Genomic DNA, 18953 nt, shown 5'->3' on the forward strand with positions numbered 1-18953 from the left:
CTCTGAAGGAATGTATATAGTGGTTTATTTGGGTAATAAAAAAAAACAGGTTGCTGGGTTCCTTGTTCTTTCAGTCTTCATCGCTGCTCCAGGCGTCTTCAAAAGCAGGATTGACTGCAGCTTGTGTTCCACCCTGTGAAAATATGCATCCAGAATATCCTGAAATGTTTGCGCATTATGAAAGTCACCATGACATCAAAATGGACAATTCTTGTTTTTTATGGCATATTGCAGTATTTATTATAAATTATATATCCATGGACATCAATATTTTTTTTTAAATTCATATGCCCTCATAATCTTTAATTTGGCACATTGCTATAAATGTATAATTTTTCCGAATACATTACTAAAAATAAAAAATGATATCACTAGGACACGTAATAGTTAATAGCTAAGTGTGTACCAATGAAGTACCAATGATGCACAATACAATTATTTAAATGTGTGCCAGATTTTGTGCCAGAAAAACTGGTAGAGCAGGATGTTAAACTCCGCGCCTGATAAACTACAAGCCAACAAGATGCCCAACTCAAGCTAACGTGTATATCTCACTTACAACATCACTGATGTAAGTGAATATATGCCACAATGGGCTTAGTGTTTGTCAGGTTATCTGATCTAAGCTATTGGCTGGGGGACGTGAGCAAGGTCGAAATATGTGTTTGTGTGAGCACATATTTAGACTCACTTTCTGCCCCACCTAGTCCAACCTTCACAGGACATTGTAGTAGTCGTTAAAGCATGAATCAACCTAATCTTGTCTGGACAAGAGTCAGAGAAATTATGCAATGTTTCATATAAAAAAAAAAAAATGTCTCAAAAGTTTACCTGTTTAGGGTTGGTTTCTTCTTCCTCAATGTCAGGCTGTCTTAGCACTGGGACCCAGGCCAGGATGTTACAGTCTTTACCTCCACTGTACAGCTCCTAGCGAGTCAATACAAATCTCATTAAATGATTGTGAGAACCCTGTTTGTAGTCTGATTAGTACAGACCCAATTACTAAGGAAACAATCAGGAACAACATTACCTGAAAATCTGGGTGGAACTCGCAGCAGTCTACATTATTATAATGTCCTCTCAACATAGTTATCAGCTCTCCCGAGTGAAGCCCGTACACAGCTACCGAAGTGCCACACGGCACAAAAACAAACTCCGGACTGCAGCCCCTCGATACTGTAAACTTGAGGCCTTTGCGGCTCTCGTTCAAGACTTTCCCATAGTTCACCTGTTGATGAGAATTAAAGGCCCCCTGAAATCAAAATTGAATTTTTTTAGCTTTTAGTATGACTATGTTAGCCTTAAAGGAACTGTATGTAAGAAATGTATCTCAATTAATCATAAAATGGCCCTGATATGTCACTAGACATTAAGAAATCATGTTAATTTCAAATATATATATCACTGACAACAGTAGACCGGCCAGGATATTGTCATTTTAAAAGTGAAGTTTCAGCCCTCAACTGATGTTGATGTTGACATGTTGTGTTTTGGCCTGAAGCGCCACCCTCCACCGTCCTACCAATCACGAAGTCCGTAGTGTTTCGGCATCGGGGTTGCCAGCTCTAGTTACCACAGCTGCAGCTACAAACTTTTTGGATAAAAAATGTCTAACTTTACGAAACCAAAAGGACCTCGTTATGAATCAGAAAAACGTCATGACAATGTCCGAAATAAAACAAGGATTTGTATAAGAGATGCCTTTGAAAGATGGAGACGGCTGAAAACGGAGAAGTATTTGAAGACAGACGCCAACGTTGCTAATTTCCTCCTGGACAGGTAAGTTAAGGTTCATCTGGCTAACAATGTTTTTGAAATGGACATTTCAAATATTCATGACAGTCGAACAAAGTTATACATGTTCGTGCAAAGTATAACGTTAGGTTAGCGCATATGGAGGAGGTGGGTCATTGAATTGTCATTATGCTGAGGAAAACAACATTAGCACGCCCATTGGCAACGTGAAAACGTATTTGAGACTGTAGCCTAACGTTACCTTGGTAAAAATGATTCCTTATTCGTTCTTCGCATATATAGTGGACAACACATGCTGCAAGTTGACCTGTATGACACATAGTGACTTAGGCTTGGGCTTGTAACTTACTTATGTTAATGACAGATACGTACCGTTACAAGTTAGACTAGCTAACTAACTGTTCTAACAGTGTACTGTCACATACGAGCGTTCATATTTACGATTATATTTGGCTAATCGCCAATAGTAAATTTTTGCGATACATAATTACTTCACAAAACATATCTCATGAAGCATAAACATAATTAACAAAAGAAAAAAAAAACTTGCTGTGTAGGACTCGTCAGTCGTCACTTGCCATTGGAAGCTCCTTGTAGCAGCCTACGTTCCTGCTGGATCCTGCAGCCCAGAGCCATATAATATAATATAATAATTATATTAAAGCCATATAATAATTTTCAACGGCTCTGCTGCAGCCTATCTGGCAACCTCGAGTCAGGGGGGAGGGTGAGAGGGGACACCGCTCTACAGTAATTTGAAAGTGATTGCAGTACCAGTTTTGGCCACAATCCTACATACAGTTCCTTTAAGGTTAGGAATAAGCTGGTGTGTTCCAAAACAATGACAAAATTCACACTTAGGAGATATAAGCATTCAAAACTTACAGTCTCTCACTTCCGTTAAAATGGATCACAGATTTTTATGACATCATCGCAGACTTCACCTTCTTATCACACCTTCTGTCCAATCAAATGCTCTCTAGAATCTGAGAGAGCCCAATCCCCCCCACCCCCACCCAAACTATAAATAGACGCTGAAGCTGCATCTGAAATCGGTCAGTTGTTCACACATTTACTATTTTCTACATGGTGAATGGCACATAGTAGACTATATATGCGATAGGAAACGATTCAGACAGTTTAAATATGCTTTCAGTTGAGACGAATGAAGTCTGGTTTCACATTAGTTTCGCGCGCACTGCCCCAGCGCACACACACCAATGGCTCTGGTCTAGACTAGAGACACGATAGCACAGAGCGGATCATATGCGCGAGTCGGCGCAGACAACAAACATATCAGACCCATTTAAATTCTGCACAGAATGCTGTATTTTAAAGCAATATGGAGGAGATTATGATGATAAATGGTTAGAGATTAGGAGGAAACTATGGCTTTAGCAAACAGAAAGGCTCTAGTCAAACTGTGATATTAACAAAACGCTATTGGCTGTTTTAAAAAAGGGGAGGAGCTGCTTACAGCTGGAGCCGTTTCAGGGGAAATTACGTCAACACATTGAATAATACTGCGCGTTTCAAGGCACTTAAGTGGGCCTTTAAGGATTTCTGAGCAGTTCTATGGATTAAACTGTGCATCAACCATTTTTAAAGAACATATTTCTTGTCACTAACAAAGGTGTTAAAACAAAAAAACAGGGACGTCAAATGATCGTATCTTATACTCAACTAAGAGGTCTGGCAGCATTCTATCTCAGCTGCTAGTGGAATAACAAACTCTTTATCACTCATTATCATTCATGATAGAAGACTAAAGAGCTAGTTCAAACAGAACAGCAAAGACGCGAGATGAAGGTCAGTAGAACAAAAAAAAAAGCACAAGGTCTAGAGATGCGTTTTTTTTGTTTGTTTTTTTTTACTTGTGCGCTGCTTTTTTATAATGCTGTGTCATGCATTAGAGATGCGAGACATGAGTGCAACGTTCTATGAGTGCGTCGGTCTAGCGAGTTTACATTCAAAAACAATGGAAAAGTAGAGGAATAGAATGAAAAATGTGTTATGTGTGAATGGCCCCTAATTACTGCTACATTAACATTTTTGACATCATTTTTTACAAAACAGGTGTTAGGTGTTAAGTTCTTCAAACAGCCCTCACTGCTACTCACTAATGTGTTTTCCCCTGTGGCACTATTCCATAGGCGCATACGATCATCTGTACCAGTGGTCAGGAGATGGAGTCCATCAGCGGTGAAGCACAATCCGTTTGCTCGCCCATTGTGCGCGGTGTTCACTGGAAGAAAAGTATCATTTTATATTAAAGATCGTTACATTTTATATTATATTCAAGACTGAGACTAAATCCAGAAGAACTGCAGCAATGTCTCAAACAAAAATACTCAAACCTACCTGCAAAGCTGCAGTACTGTGAAAAGTTGTAGGTTTTAAAAATGCTGTTAAGGATGCTTTCAAAAATAATGTCATAAACAAATTTAATTTATGAATTAACTTCTATTAACTAAATGTTAACTGATATTTCCTACTGACACACTACAGCAAAAGATATGAATAAGTGGCTTAAAACCATTCTTTTGTGTGGAAATACTAACGTGCATAAGACTTTTGCACAGTATTTATATATAAATGTATAAACTATAAATGTGTGTGTGTGTGTGTATATATATTTTTTTTTTTGTGTGTGTGTGTGTGTGTGTGTGTATACATGCATGTTAGTTACAATTAACAAGTAACAATCAAACAAGTTTGCAAAGTATATAAAGAGCTATTGTCTGATGCAGCAATATGAGCTGTCAGCATATTTTGCACACAGAGATTATTGCTCACATTAATTTCCGCTGTCTGCACTCAGCGCTATGGCAAGTGTCTGGTAACTCTTAAGAACTTATTATCTGAACTTGAACTATAAAATTGCATATCACTTTTTATACACTCTTCAAGAAGCAATATTCTGTCACGCATAAATGCATTTATAGAATGCACATAATAAACCAAATATTTTCACTAAACGATTCTCAAATTTTTTACAGTTCAAATGTAACTGATTACAACAGACCACAATTATCCTTATCATGAGGCTTGATTAAACATGCTAAGTGTGATTTCACCTGCTTCAGATGAGGCCTTGGATTTGTCCCCATTGTGCTGGTCCAAAGTAAAAAGACTTCCCGAGGCTCTTCTCACATCCCAGACGTGGACCCTACTGTCAGTGCTGCAATGCAAATTAATGCAAGATGAACAAGAATACAATGTCTTATAGATGGTCAGGTCAGATTTAGAACTGGCCTTTAAATCAGTAAGATCCCTCTGTTCAGGTAATATAAATATTATTCATCATTCCTATGCACTTCTTAAATAGGCACTCTTTAGAAATCTCATTTGGGAAATAGGATATGGTAAGAAAAAGATGCCAAAAAGCCTGGATTTCTTATTTTTCTGGATTGTCTGGATTTTTTATTTTCCATGGAACGTCATGTGTTAGAGATTCTTGGATCAGATTTCGATAAAATTTTCTGCAGTTTTATAGAAAAATAGATTTGGCAAAAAATAAACAAGTCTTCGCTCTATATTCTTAATTGTTTTCCAGGCAGGAAGGTTTCAAACATCCCTATTGTCTAATTATCTCACTCTCATTCACTCACATTACACAAACAGCAGTTGAGTGATGAATCTATTGAGAAGACTGATAACAATTATGAATTTAAAACTGCATGTGAGTTGAATATAGAACAACTAAAATATATAAAGGCTTCAAATGACTAAAGAATCCACAACGGATTAAAAAAACCAGCATCAAATAACACAGGATGTGGCTGTTTCTTGTTACGGTACTCCTCAGCAAAGGAAAGGTGAGTGCATTAACATTTGTGCAGGTGTGGAAGTGCTTACCTGGCAGTGGCCAGGATGTGCTCATATCGTGGAGACCATCTCACTGAGAGGATCTCGCCCCTGTGACCTGCCAGGGAAAACTTGTTTTATGATAACTGACACTTTAACTAACTCTGAAAAGTTCAAATGCACTACTAAGTTTGGGTTCTGTAAGTTTTTCTAATACTTTTCATCAGCAAGGATGCATTAAATGAATCAAAAGTGATAGTACAAGGAATATATAATGCTGCAAAATGCTTTTCTTTTTAATTTTCTATTCATCAAAGAATTAAAAAAAATTACCATGGTTTCCTCAAATATATTAATGGGTTACTTCAGCGATTAGCATTAAGCTTTGTATTAGTAGAAACCTGGTAGTGTATTCAAATTATGGTACTTCCCCCCACATGTCCCCCTGAGACGAGAGAATTATGCATTTTATTTCTGGAAAAAATCCTCCGATGACGCAAATATCGTCATTTTGCATCGTCAGAGGATTTTTTGGCCAGAGGCTAGAGACTACAGCCAGTAGAAGGAGCTAGTTCCGCATGTTTTCAACCCGCCCATAGGGATGGGATCTCACTCACAGAATGTAAATGCCCACGGCCGCTCAGCTCGGGCATTCATAACAGAGTGGTGCGGAGCAAAGTGAGTGTTTCAACTTTTCAATGAATTCCTATGAAAGTTAAGCTTCCATAGGCATGATCTGAAAACGCGCCAGACTGGACACGCGTCGTGAATGATGCAGTACCCCTTTAAGCAGCACAACTGTGTTCAACATTGATAATAATAAGAAATGTTTCTTGAGCACCAAATCAGCATATTAGAATAATTTCTGAAGGATCGTGTGACACAGATCCACCTGTGGTATCTGAGATGACCAGAAAAATCTGGGAAAATTCTATGGCAAAATAACTGCTGATATGGTAATGTCTGTTCAAAATATTTGAGTTTTTGGCTTTTAAAGGAGTACAATATCCCTGCACCAGGGCTGTCTCCATTCAGAAACGACAGGCATTACTCACCCTGTAGGATGTGGATGCGCGACCCAGACTTCAAATCACAAAGCTGCACTTTAGGGTCTTTGGTACCAACTGCCAACACAGAGTACAATAGAGCTGAGTGACAAGAATAACAAAACAGCTCAGACACACTGTTGTTGTAGGAGTTTAGAGCCCATGTGTTAAGTGTTCCTGACAAATAATAATGGCACAATAATATTTGTATAGGATTGATTAGATAAGATTTATGACCTAGAATACAAATGACAAGCTTTTAGAAACATATGAAATGTGTGTAAATCTTTAAAATGCTTCTTATTATACAGCTGCAGGAAAAAGTATGTGAAGAGAATATACAAATACAGTCTACTAACATAATAAACCATAATCAAATATATGTTTTGATGACCTCCCGTAAATGGAGTCCAGTGAGACTCACATTGAGACAAAATTAGTCAGAACTGCCAGGCCTTATAAAAACTAGCTTTGAGCTTTGTTTGCAAGAAGAATCGCCTGATGTGAACCATTCATCAAACAGGGGAGATCTCAGAAGACCCAAGATGAATAATTGTTGACTTGCCTAAAGTTGGACACGGTTGCACAATTCTGTAAAAGTCTTGATGTCACACTTGATGTAATTTATCTTGCAACTATTTACCCTGTAAGATAGTTCAGCGAAGACAGATAAACTGATCGTGTGTGATATATAAGTATGTATAAGGGCAGATCCTAACTAATATGAGATTAAAGAAAATATTTTATTTAAACTCAGCATTTCACTGCGTACTGTTCTATGGAAGATTAATAAGAAAAAGATTCCCTAAAATCAGCATATTTTTTCCTGAAAAGATTGAGGCGGGGAAAATTAACAATACATTTTATTGAAAAAGAAAAAGGATGTATGGAAGAAAGAAGAGACTGAGACAAAGGGACATTGAGGGTGTTCATAACCTGTCGGTCCAGATTAGGCGATAAGTGCCTGGATTCCTCACTTCACATATCTAAAGCAGGAAATGTTTCTACTCATTGAGCAATAATGACGATTAAGATGACGATTCAAATTCTTCCACTCTAACCAAAAGTATATTCTAGAGCAGATATGAGTATCCATCTAAAGAATGACATAAAAAGGTAATGAGTGCTCAAAGTTTAAAAGAATGGCCACATGCAGAAGGTCTGGTTTGGTCAGAGAACACACCTGCTACAAGACTGTGCTTCCTGGCTACAGGAGACATGTGATGACAGTAGACATTACCATCGAACTGGAACTCCTCGGCAGGCTGAACAAAACAAAATAAAACAATCGAGATTAATCAAATAAAGATTAAGATTAAGTAATACAGCATTTTCTCCACCATAAAGTGTTTTAAAAGGAATGGCATACCATTTAGCAACACAAGTCATCCAGTTTTTATTAATATGATATGCAAATAGTGTCTCATAACAGTCACCAAGCACCAATTTAAATGCTCAAACATAACTGTAACAAAGTTCACGAAAGAAGGAGCCGTGGGTTAAATGTAACTTTACTCGTAAAATATGCATAAACCTCCCATGATTCCACGCTCATTAACGGCGTCATTAAGCTACGCCTTTGTTATTGTTTTAAATAAGGAACCTTTCCCTACTGTGCCTTTAAGGGAGCACTTAGAAAGCATTGAATGTTGCTTGGGCACCATTCTTGTACAGATGCAGGGCAAATAGATAAGGGACATTTGACACCACAGAAAAGCCTGTATTTGAGCAGACTGGTAGTTCCACAACGGCTTACGGCTTTCAGTTGTTAGATCGTTTGCTTAATTACATTTGTGAAAAAAAAAACTATGGGAACTTTGTTTGTGGACTAGCAGTAAAAGCAGGTGGTCATGTATACTTTAGATTAGATCTGACTCAGCTTTATTGTCATTGTGCAGTGTACAGAGCTAATGAAATACAGACCATATATATATATATATACAGGGAGTGCAGAATTATTAGGCACGTTGATTTTCTGATCATATTTTTTTTCCAGGCACATTTGACCAATTCCAAACCACAGTAATCCTAATAACTACTATTGATTTAGTATTTAATAATGTATAAGTGATATATAATTGTTCATGAAGGCTGGAAATGAAAATCACCTTATATTCAGGTGTGCAGAATTATTAGGCATGTTTTCTTTTACAGATAAATTGAGCCAAAAAAGAGATTTAACTCAGACTGAAAAGTCAAAAAGTATTAAATGCCCATGAGAAGGATGCAATACTAATGCAATACTAGACATTGCAGTTAAGGCGTGACCATTGGACAGTGAAATGCTCGTTGGGTCACCAGGGTCAGACAAAAACAGGTGGTGAAGAAAAGACACCTGTTAACTGCAAAAGAATTAAGAATTAAGGTGAAGAATTAAGTGTGAAACCATCAGGAACCCTTTAGTCTCCAGCGCCACCATTTTCCAAAGCTGCAACCTACCTGGAGTCTCCAGAAGTGCAAGGTGTCAGGATCTCAGAGACTTCAGTTAGGTAAAGAATCCTAAAAAATGACCCCCACTAGATAAGAATCACAAGCTGAAGTGTTGTAAAATACATGAAGGTTTTTTTATAGGCTTTAAGGACAGATAGGTTGAGAGTGACTCTTGAAGGACCAGCACCACATCCTCTAGTACCACTGTTTGAAGAATTCATCTTCCAGAATCTGGCAGTACGTTTTGGGAGTTCATTTTAGTCCATCCTGAAGTCCGTTTTGCAGAGATGGACTAAAAATGAACTCCCAAAACGTACTGCCAGATTCTGGAAGATTCTTCAAAAAGTGGTACTAGAGGATGTGGTGCTGGTCCTTCAAGAGTCACTCTCAACCTATAAAACCTATAAAGCCTATAAAAAACCTTCTTCGTGTATTTTACAACACTTCAGCTTGTGATTCTTATCTAGTGGGGGTCATTTTTTAGGATTCTTTACCTAACTGAAGTCTCTGAGATCCTGACACCTTGCACTTCTGGAGACTCCAGGTAGGTTGCAGCTTTGGAAAATGGTGGCGTTGGAGACTAAAGGGTTCCTGATGGTTTCACCCTTAATTCTTCACCTTAATTCTTAATTCTTTTGCAGTTAACAGGTGTCTTTTCTTCACCACTTGTTTTTGTCTGACCCTGCTGACCCAACGAGCATTTCACTGTCCAATGGTCACGCCTTAACTGCAATGTCTAGTATTGCATTAGTATTGCATCCTTCTCATGGGCATTTAATACTTTTTGACTTTTCAGTCTGAGTTAAATCTCTTTTTTGGCTCAATTTATCTGTAAAAGAAAACATGCCTAATAATTCTGCACACCTGAATATAAGGTGATTTTCATTTCCAGCCTTCATTAACAATTATATATCACTTATACATTATTAAATACTAAATCAATAGTAGTTATTAGGATTACTGTGGTTTGGAATTGGTCAAATGTGCCTGGAAAAAAAATATGATCAGAAAATCAACGTGCCTAATAATTCTGCACTCCCTGTATATATATATATATATATATATATATATATATATATATATATATATATATATATATATATATATATTAGTATATATATATATATATATATATATATATATATATATATATATATATATATATATATATATATATATAATATATATATATATATTAGTGGCGTACAATGAGGAGGCAAAGTCCTCAAAAACAATTTTAATAAGTAAATTAATTTCCTAGTTAAACTTTTCCTGGTTAAATAAACATTACATTAAAGAAAAAAAGAGAAACCAAATACAATTCTATTGTGTATTCATTGACCACACTGTGTAAATAATGTACTTTTTTTAATTAAAATCTCATCAAGTTAGTGTTTTTACATTTATTAAAAAATAATAACTCACTGCAGTAACAATTTAAACAATATATTTTATTCGTAAACTGATGTCGCTGTTCTTTTTAATAGTTTTTTCATCAGTCATCAAGCTCGGTAAACACTGGTCACGGACTCAAAATACCTATAATTTAATTTCACCAAACTAATTAAAAAAAACACATTCATCATGTTTTCAGGCTATTTCAAGTTTGCTTTTGGCATAATATAATATCACAGCGGTAAGGGTACAACTTATTTACTTACTTTTTAATTAGTCTTCCCATTAACTCCATCATTTTGTTCATTCAGACTGCTTTGCAAAAAGCACACAAAAACTAGAGGCGGGATTTATCACACAAACCAATCATATCCAACCATAACCACTCATTCATATCCGATCATAGCGCAATGGAGACATTGCCTCCACTCACGTGACTTTACCCTCAATTACCCCCCACTAAACCCACCGCACACTTTAGGGGATCTATTAAAAGTCAGTGGGATCAGAGGAGGCATGAGAGACGCTGTAACTTTACCTGAGGGTGTCGTTGATGAACAGTGTTACTTTAGAAAAACTGATGATTTATACACTTTTTAATGTCACATTTTGTAATATTTGCATTGTCTTATTTTTGTAATATGGGTTACTTTCTCATCCAATTTGTTTGGAAACACCTTACTTATATTTAGTTAGATATTTAGTTATACATGTCTCTGAGATATATATATATATATATATATATATATATATATATATATATATATATATATATATATATATATATACTTAACAAATACTTAACCCAAAAAAGAAGAGAAATGTTGTTTTGGTTGGAGGATGAACACGCACCTTCAGAGTTTCTGTGTCCCAAACTTTCATGGTTTTGTCAAATGAGCTGGACACAAACATACCGGTGTCATGCGGGTACCACTGCACTGTTTCAACGCTGAATTTATGCACATGCCGATTGGACCTTCACAGAAAACAGTAAAAATCACACATAACCTGACAACACATTAAAATAAGAAAATGTCATACTGCCACCTGGTGGTCACTGGATCACTGTGAACGAGAAGGGAGCCACACTGACCTGCCCACTGTGCAGACTGTTTTGCAAGAGTATTGAAGCTTTTTGCTGTTGTTTTCCAAGTCATAGATCACTATTACACCATCAGATCCACCCGACAACATACTGGAAACAGAGACATACCGAATTTACTATATGGGGTCATCACAAGAAAATTGAGTATTAAGAGCATGTCAATGTAAATGTGAATGCTATGATTGCAGTATTCTTGAGGGCGGAGAACACTTACTATCTTCCATCAATAACCTCAATGTCCAGGGTGTTAATTCCATTGCCATGGACACGAGCCACATCTCTGTTGTGGTTCAACTCCAGACTAAGCACCCTAAAGATGCAGTAAGGAAGAGTGAGGTAAGTTGTGCCATGTTTTCAGTCATGTTTTAGATACATTTGATTTGACATAACATTCATGTTATGGATTTCAAAACGTTTTAGCACAAAAGAAAGAAAGAAAAAAGAAAAAGCAGTTTGCTAGATCAACATTCTCCCCTATACAATAATGATGCTACAGAATGTAACAAAAGAACAAATTATGGTTAGTACATTATAGCATTACACAATAACAACTTTAAAAACAATGTTTTGAACATTATATTTAACTTGTTTATTTCTATCTTTTGGTTTTATTTATTTGTTTGTTTCTTTATACAAATGTACCCCCTTTTTAAAATAAAATAAAAAATCTACAAGAAGCAACCCCATAAATACAGTATGAATTAAAAATATATATATATTATAGCATTACCTTCGTGTGGACTCTGCACGTCTCAGACGAACTGGGTCGTCATGCCCCGACTGCCTGGCATAAAGAAAACTCAGCATCGTCGTAGAGACATTGAAGCTTTTGTTTATGTATTGTATGTTGTCAGAGTGAATTAACTATATCAAATGTCTGTTTCCAGTCTTTAACCCTAGCTTTTGAGTGGCGATTATTAAACCTGTAGAACCGCGTTTTAAAACTGAATAAATTCATTCTATACAACACACTAAATGTATATGATCTATTTCAGCTTTCAGATGAGATTGTTGTGCATTTTGTTGTATAGGAGGCAGCCATGTTGTGACGTTCTACAACGCATACACTGATTGGCCAGAACGGGCGCAAGGACCAATCACATGAGAGGATTAATGCTGCGTAGTTGTAACCCTACGACTCAGTGAATGCGTGTGCATGTGCAGTAGGAGAGAATATTGACAGTTCACATAGAACTTATAGTTATGAGCCGTATTAGCTCTCTGTGGCGAAGAACATTTGGAGTGGTAAAAGAGCATATCGGCACAGATCATTTTGGAAATAAATATTACAACATACCCGAGCAGAAGTCATGGACGGGTAGGTCATGCATAAGACTTTGACGTGTAATCTTGACCTGTTTTTAAACCGAGTAACAGCCAATTTGATAATTTGCTTTGTAAATTAAACGGAGAGATGATAGTATAATAATTATACTAATATAATGTATTATGATTATTGAGAATCATCTAAATGTTTAACAGCTTTAAATACATTTTAATATTTTAAACTGTAGCCATTCTGAACAACAAAATCCAAATCAACCTCTTTTCTTGTCCATTGGTGATAGATAGCTTATCTTTTTTTGTTGTTTAATTTGGTGGTTTGAATAAAACGAATACATTGGTCTCATCCCAAATCTTCCTTGTCTTCTTCAGGACGGGCCATTCGGCCAAGGCGCCTAGTAGAAGCAGCAAATCCAGAAGAGTTTGAGTACATGGAAGGAAACATTCCTTCTGAATGGGATGGTAATAGAGAATCAGTCATGAACCTGTCTGTAAACAAAACAAATATTATATGTTTATGATAATGTGAACCTACTATTTCTATTCTATTCTGTATTAACTGTCTTAATTAAAATTATTAATATATGAAAATTGGCACCAGTAATGAAGATATTTTTCATAAGCCCATAATTGGATGTATTTGCATGTTGTACTTCAAGATCTAAATGTTTTATATCTTGTTATCATCAAATGATCAATTAACTTATATATTTCTTGTCTTTTCTGTTTCTATAGCTTGGATCAGAGGCAGGAGGAAGCAGCCACCTACTATAGAGGTATTATTTCTGATTATATCAAGAAAGCTACTCAGAACTCTGTGTAATTATGTAATGTCTAAACAGAATATAAATGACAATTTCTATCCCTAGAACGATGTAATGAAGCCATAATTTTAAAGGGATAGTTCACCTAAAAATGACAATTCTGTCATCATTTACTCACCCTCAAGTTGTTCCAAACCTGTACAAATGTCTTTGTTCTACCTAACGCAAAGGAAGATATTTTGAAGAACGTTTGTAACCAAAAAGTTGTGGGGGACATTGACTTCATATATTCCCCCCCGTACTTTGGAAGTCAATGGTGCCCCACACCTGTTTGGTTAACCCATATTCTTTCAAATCTTCTTCTGTGTTCAGCAGAAGAGAAAAACTCATACAGAGTACAAATTGAGGGTGAGTAAATTATGATAGAATTACAATTTTTGGGTGAACTATCCCTTTAAGTGTTCCTTATGTATCCCTTTATAGGAGTTGCTAAAGAATGAACGTTACAGGGAGCAGATCAAAATCAAAGCTGTAGAGGCAGGGGAGAGAGACAAAGCCCTTCAGATCAAAGAGCATGAGGAAGGTCTGGTGGATCAGCCTGTTCAGACTCAGGTCAAAGGTCATGCTTCTGCCACACAGTTTGGGCAGCCTGAATTCAGCGAGGACCCCGTAACCACTGCCAACACATTCCAGCCAGGGTCCTGGGCACCTCCAGCAACCAAAAAATAGGACTATATAAAACCCTAATTTGCCGTCTTCAAGTAAATTTGCAGTTTAATGGATTAGTAGTAGTGTTTGTTTTCATTCTTGAGGATTATTCAGTACTGGTTTCCTGGAGCCATTTGAGAAACACTGCATGACATTATTTATGGTTAGCTTTTTAATATTTTTCCAAGTTCAATATAATAAAAATGGATTGTAAATTGAAATGGATTTTACTCAGGGTTGTTTCAAAGTGAAATTACCAAATGCAGAACATTTTGTGCGTTCAGTACTGGATGCTTGTTTTCGAACAGTTGCAGTGTTGCAGATTTCCTTTTGCACTTTATTTAGAAAGTGGGTTTAATAAAAGTTGCAGCTGCAGTTGATCTCAAATTATTGTGTCCTATCAAAATATGTTTAAACACCTTATTTGTAATGTAAGAGTGTGTGTGGCTACTTGAATGTGCAAGACTTCTGGGCCCGTATTTAACAAGCTTCTCAAAGTGCCATTTTAGTCTTAAGTGCTGAGAATTCATGAAATTTACTCCAACATTCAAACTTAAGTATAAAAGTTATAACATTTCTTAAAGCTTAGAATCACTCTTACTCTCCCAGTTATTTAAGACCGCTTGAGAGGTCTCGCAAGTGGTTAGGAGTTGCAAGTAGGGGCTTGTGATGGCATTGAGGAGACAGAGACGTGCGCAAATCTTTCAGGAGAGGAAGGAAACATTTTTTTTTTTTAATTTTTGACGACGAGCGTTTAATCAAACGGTATCGTTTGGACTGAGCAAGCATCATCTTTCTCACCGCTGGTTATGTTGCGGTACGCTGTTCGAATAATTCGGCAAGCAGTAGCACTTCTTCCTCCCACCAATTCTGTATTCTTTTGGATTATATCATAAAATCTAGCCTCTATATGGGCAGGTCAGTTAACAGGACACTGGTTTAAAATGTGTAATTTGTAAGACATGGTGGAAAACGTGTTTATCTTTCATTTCCAATGTGAATATATCAAAGTATTCTTTTGAAAAATCTTTTTTTGTGTGTTAAATGCAAACTCCCCTTAATTCCACCATTCAATGTGAATTTATCTGAGAATATTCTTAAATAAGGAAATCTATTCAGTGATTGACATGCCTATGTCGTTATCCAAAATCCTGTTTGTCGTAAATCATCTCTAAAACTAACATTTAAGATTTAGTCCTACACTTCACTTAAAGTATGACTGAGATGCTTGACTTTTATGCACAGCTTTGAGCCAAGAATTTTTTTACACTTAAGTCAATTTTTAGCAGTGTTCTTGTGAGTAATTCTCAGAGGCTTGATAAATACGGGCCCAGGGGCCTATACCATGAAGCTGGTTTAGCTGGCTAGTCAGATATGTTTAAGCTTAGTTTGTGACAATCCTGGGTTTTAGATACCATTAAAGTGGTTTGGCTTTTTGCAGTGTTTATCTCCATAGTAACTTACGCTCCAAGGCTAACCTGCTCCAGGGCAGTTTATGTTCTGGATAAGAGATCTCAAACTGAAATTAGACCAATCAGCTGTGAGCAAATCGACAGAGCTCTGATGCAAAAAAGTCACTCCCACTTTTTCTACTCCAAATTAAAGGTCACTACATAGCAAATGTTTTTTTAAAGACTAAAGCGTCTGGCTTTTAACAATGCTTATTTATAATAATAATAATTTTGAATGGTATAGATATCATTTATGTAATTATAATACCCTTAATCAATTACACATGTATGATTTTAGCTAAACAATCATTAATAGGCACTTAGTTAAAATGAATATAAATAGCCTATATAAAGGTCATACAAATAAGCTTTAAAATCAATAAATAAAGCTATAAATATTACTACACGTGAGCTTAAATGTTCAATTCTCTCTATATATCAACTAAACTTCATAACTTTAACTTGCATTGACATATAAGATTTTTCTTAAAGTTGTCCTCTTTCATAGACAGCTCTTTTCTTCTTCCTGTGTAAATTTGTTTAAATTCTTAATATTTTTCAATCATGTAATATTCTGCAGAAGAGAGACATTAATCTTGCTGCTTCTCTCGTGAGAAGTAAATCTCAGTTTCACTGATCGACAGCATGTGATTGGCTGTTGACTACTGATGTCACAGCTAAACTCCTAAACTAAGGATCAAAGCCTGAGTTGAAAGAGAAAGCTGATGATCAGCATCATGGGACCAACAAAGCCTGAATAAATTGGTTTGGTTTTGTCAACTCTAAACTAATCCTGTAACCCTGAGTTTATTAAACTACCATCATGGTACAGGCCCCAGGTCTCAACTGCTTTGTTATTTTAGCTGGGGGGAAAAAACAGTACATTGGCCTGCTTGATGCTGTCAACTGGTATTTGTTATCTTATTTGTATATGATAACAATGCATTATCATAATCATAAACACACTGGTTTGTAGCTAAAACTAGTTTTACTGTTTTTTGCAATTTATTCTTCCAGTTATTTACCTATTGTGGCTAGGAATCAAAAGTCTTTGTTCAAATATGATCATAGGAAATAGGTTTAAAAACAGAAAAGAAAAAAAGATGTTTAAGATTTAAGAATACTGTAATAAGCGCACACAGTTCTGAGTCAAACTTCATGTTAAGAATTTTCTTTATTAAAAAATGATTTAAGTGTTTTGTGGATTCAACCCAGTAAAAAAATGGAATGCAGAGCACTGCATAATAGTGGATAGCACAATAATGCAGTGCATTTTCCACTGCATTGATAACATCCTGGAAAAGTACTGCAGTCCTGCTATTGAGATCAATCAATCAACCCTCCCATTATATGTTCCCTCTAAGGGTTTACTAAGGCCGCCTTCAAGCCCAGTCTTGCTCCAGGTCCCATAAGAACTGTCCAGGGTTAAGAGAAGAGCAATATATCAGGGGGTTGGACTATTATATTGACCCCTCTCTGTCCCATGCTCAATCCTTCTTGGCTCTCTTGGCTTTGGCAATGTTCTCTTGTCGCCTTTGTTTCTTCTTCTGCTCACGTTCCTTGGCCTCGATCATCTTGGCGAGTTTCCATGATAACAGGGCGCTGGCGATAAACAGTGGGGTCAAAGCCAGGATAACAGTAGTGAGAAAACCATAAGGATCTTTGGCTGCCCACTCCACCACATATTCTGCCCATCCTTTGAAATCAATCATTGTCCTCGGACTGTCTTCAGCAGCAGGTCCTATGAAGAGAGAGAGAGAGTCAAATCACCTTTATTTATATAACGCTTTTTACAATGCCGATTGTTTCAAAGCAGTTTCACAGTGTTAACAGGAATCATGTAATGCAACAGAATTCGATTCGGCTGTACAGCCGCTCTGAAGAAAACTGTGATGTTATCCAGCTCAGTTTAATTATCATATAGTGTCATTGCGGGCAGATCAGTAATATAGTTGAAAATGTAGTGTCCCCAACTAAGCCAGCCAAAAGCCAAAGGCAACAGAGGTGATGGTGGCAAGGAACCAAAACTCCATCAGGTGGCAGAATGGAGAAAAAAACCTTGGGAGTAACCAGGCTCAGTCGGGGTCCCAGTTCTCCTGTGAAATCATATCACTTAGATGCAGGAAGTGTAAAAAGTTCAAAACCATATTCTAAAGTTTACATTGTAGTTGAGACTGAGAGACAATATTGCTGCAATGGTCTTTTCATGCCTACATTGACTCACCATATTGTTAGCTACCTAGTTTAGCAAGCAAATGTAAGAGTTTTGAGAGTAAATATTTATGCTTGTTCATTGTGTGCAATAAATATGTTTTTATCACTTATTTGATACAATGGTTAAACCAGTTAGAGTTACAGTTCTCTAACCAAGTTTAATAAGCAGCACTGACAGCTATAAGCTAACACAAAGCTTTCTAGCGACTCTTCCGCACCACACCAATAATGAATGAAAATCATACTATAGTATCTTTGTGTACATATCAGTATAGAGCATGTTGATCAATATCATCATTTTAAAGAAAGACGACCACCCACCAGATAGTTCAATATTTACCGAGCAGTTATTAGTTGGTAACAGTCGCCGGACACCGGAAACACCTAAAAGGAGGAAAAGCGGAAGCGAAACTCTTAACTTTTGTTTACATTGCAGTGTGGGAACTGTAGTCGTTTCCTATCACGTCCTCTGAGAACGTATTTGACTGAAAAGGAAACCATGAACCCAAAAGTAATAACTATAGAACTTTTAAATCTTTCCAAATACATGTAAATTATCATTTTTATTTTATTTTATTTTAGAATTGATAGTGTATCGCTGTAAACTTCTCTGTGTTTGTATTTGTTTTCCACACATGGTGTTGTATATATTGCGGTAGAGCATGCAATGTGCTATGATATATGATATGATAATAATTAGTGCTGTCAAATCGATGAATCGCATCCAAAATAAAAGTTTGTGTTTACATAATATATATGTACTGTGTGTAATTATTACACACATATGCATGTATATATTTAATGAAAATATTTACATTTATATATAAAATATAATATATTTATATATAATATAAAATGTTTAATATATAAATACAGTATATGCATGCAAATATTTATTAAATATATACATGCATGTGTTTGTATTCAAATCATAGACTGTAAAAAAATCAAATTCAAATATACATAACAATTATACATAGGTAATAGATTTGAC

At 36.2% G+C, this 18953-nt stretch overlaps 3 protein-coding genes across 5 annotated transcripts; 1 reads left to right on the forward strand and 2 right to left on the reverse strand.

Moving 5' to 3' along the window:
- Positions 1 to 8: 8 nt before the first annotated feature.
- On the reverse strand, positions 9 to 12590 carry ercc8 (excision repair cross-complementation group 8). 2 transcript variants are annotated; one of them, XM_079826636.1, is made up of 12 exons: positions 12269 to 12590; positions 11753 to 11848; positions 11527 to 11628; positions 11286 to 11409; positions 7792 to 7873; positions 6618 to 6686; positions 5614 to 5680; positions 4833 to 4936; positions 3876 to 4000; positions 1031 to 1228; positions 832 to 927; positions 9 to 133 (listed from the first exon to the last, which is right to left on the reverse strand). In XM_079826636.1, exons 1-12 carry the CDS (start codon positions 12343 to 12345, stop codon positions 71 to 73), a joined length of 1203 nt encoding a protein of 400 aa, XP_079682762.1. In that variant the 5' UTR covers positions 12346 to 12590; the 3' UTR covers positions 9 to 70. The 2 variants fall into 2 exon arrangements, with proteins under 2 accessions (XP_079682762.1, XP_079682761.1); XM_079826635.1 differs by having other exon boundaries at positions 1031 to 1252.
- Positions 12591 to 12637: 47 nt separating this feature from the next.
- On the forward strand, positions 12638 to 14678 carry ndufaf2 (NADH:ubiquinone oxidoreductase complex assembly factor 2). The gene is made up of 4 exons (XM_079827422.1): positions 12638 to 12856; positions 13195 to 13284; positions 13558 to 13598; positions 14070 to 14678. The coding sequence occupies exons 1-4, from the start codon at positions 12742 to 12744 to the stop codon at positions 14313 to 14315; spliced, it is 492 nt and encodes a 163-aa protein (XP_079683548.1). The 5' UTR covers positions 12638 to 12741; the 3' UTR covers positions 14316 to 14678.
- A 2222-nt stretch (positions 14679 to 16900) lies between these two features.
- smim15 (small integral membrane protein 15) lies at positions 16901 to 18353 on the reverse strand. 2 transcript variants are annotated; one of them, XM_079827106.1, is made up of 2 exons: positions 18281 to 18353; positions 16901 to 17486 (listed from the first exon to the last, which is right to left on the reverse strand). In XM_079827106.1, exon 2 carries the CDS (start codon positions 17455 to 17457, stop codon positions 17233 to 17235), a length of 225 nt encoding a protein of 74 aa, XP_079683232.1. In that variant the 5' UTR covers positions 17458 to 17486; positions 18281 to 18353; the 3' UTR covers positions 16901 to 17232. The 2 variants fall into 2 exon arrangements, with proteins under 2 accessions (XP_079683232.1, XP_079683233.1); XM_079827107.1 differs by having other exon boundaries at positions 18300 to 18350.
- Between the last annotated feature and the right edge of the window lie 600 nt (positions 18354 to 18953).

This window comes from Gobio gobio (genome assembly GCF_949357685.1).
Source record: "Gobio gobio genome assembly, chromosome: 10".
Lineage (NCBI taxonomy): Eukaryota > Metazoa > Chordata > Actinopteri > Cypriniformes > Gobionidae > Gobio > Gobio gobio.

Bases quoted from the DNA above. Each gene is read 5' to 3' on its own strand.
- ndufaf2 (XM_079827422.1), top strand. From the start codon at position 12,742: ATGAGCCGTATTAGCTCTCTGTGGCGAAGAACATTTGGAGTGGTAAAA. The intron at 13,285-13,557 runs GTAATAGAGAAT...CTGTTTCTATAG, and splicing joins CATTCCTTCTGAATGGGATG to CTTGGATCAGAGGCAGGAGG. The intron at 13,599-14,069 runs GTATTATTTCTG...ATCCCTTTATAG, and splicing joins AGCAGCCACCTACTATAGAG to GAGTTGCTAAAGAATGAACG.
- ercc8 (XM_079826635.1), bottom strand. From the start codon at position 12,345: ATGCTGAGTTTTCTTTATGCCAGGCAGTCGGGGCATGACGACCCAGTT. The intron at 4,001-4,832 runs GTGAAATCACAC...CTTTTCTTCCAG, and splicing joins CAAGGCCTCATCTGAAGCAG to TGAACACCGCGCACAATGGG. The intron at 1,253-3,875 runs GTGAGTAGCAGT...TTTTGATTTCAG, and splicing joins CCACAGGGGAAAACACATTA to GGGGCCTTTAATTCTCATCA.
- smim15 (XM_079827106.1), bottom strand. From the start codon at position 17,457: ATGATTGATTTCAAAGGATGGGCAGAATATGTGGTGGAGTGGGCAGCC.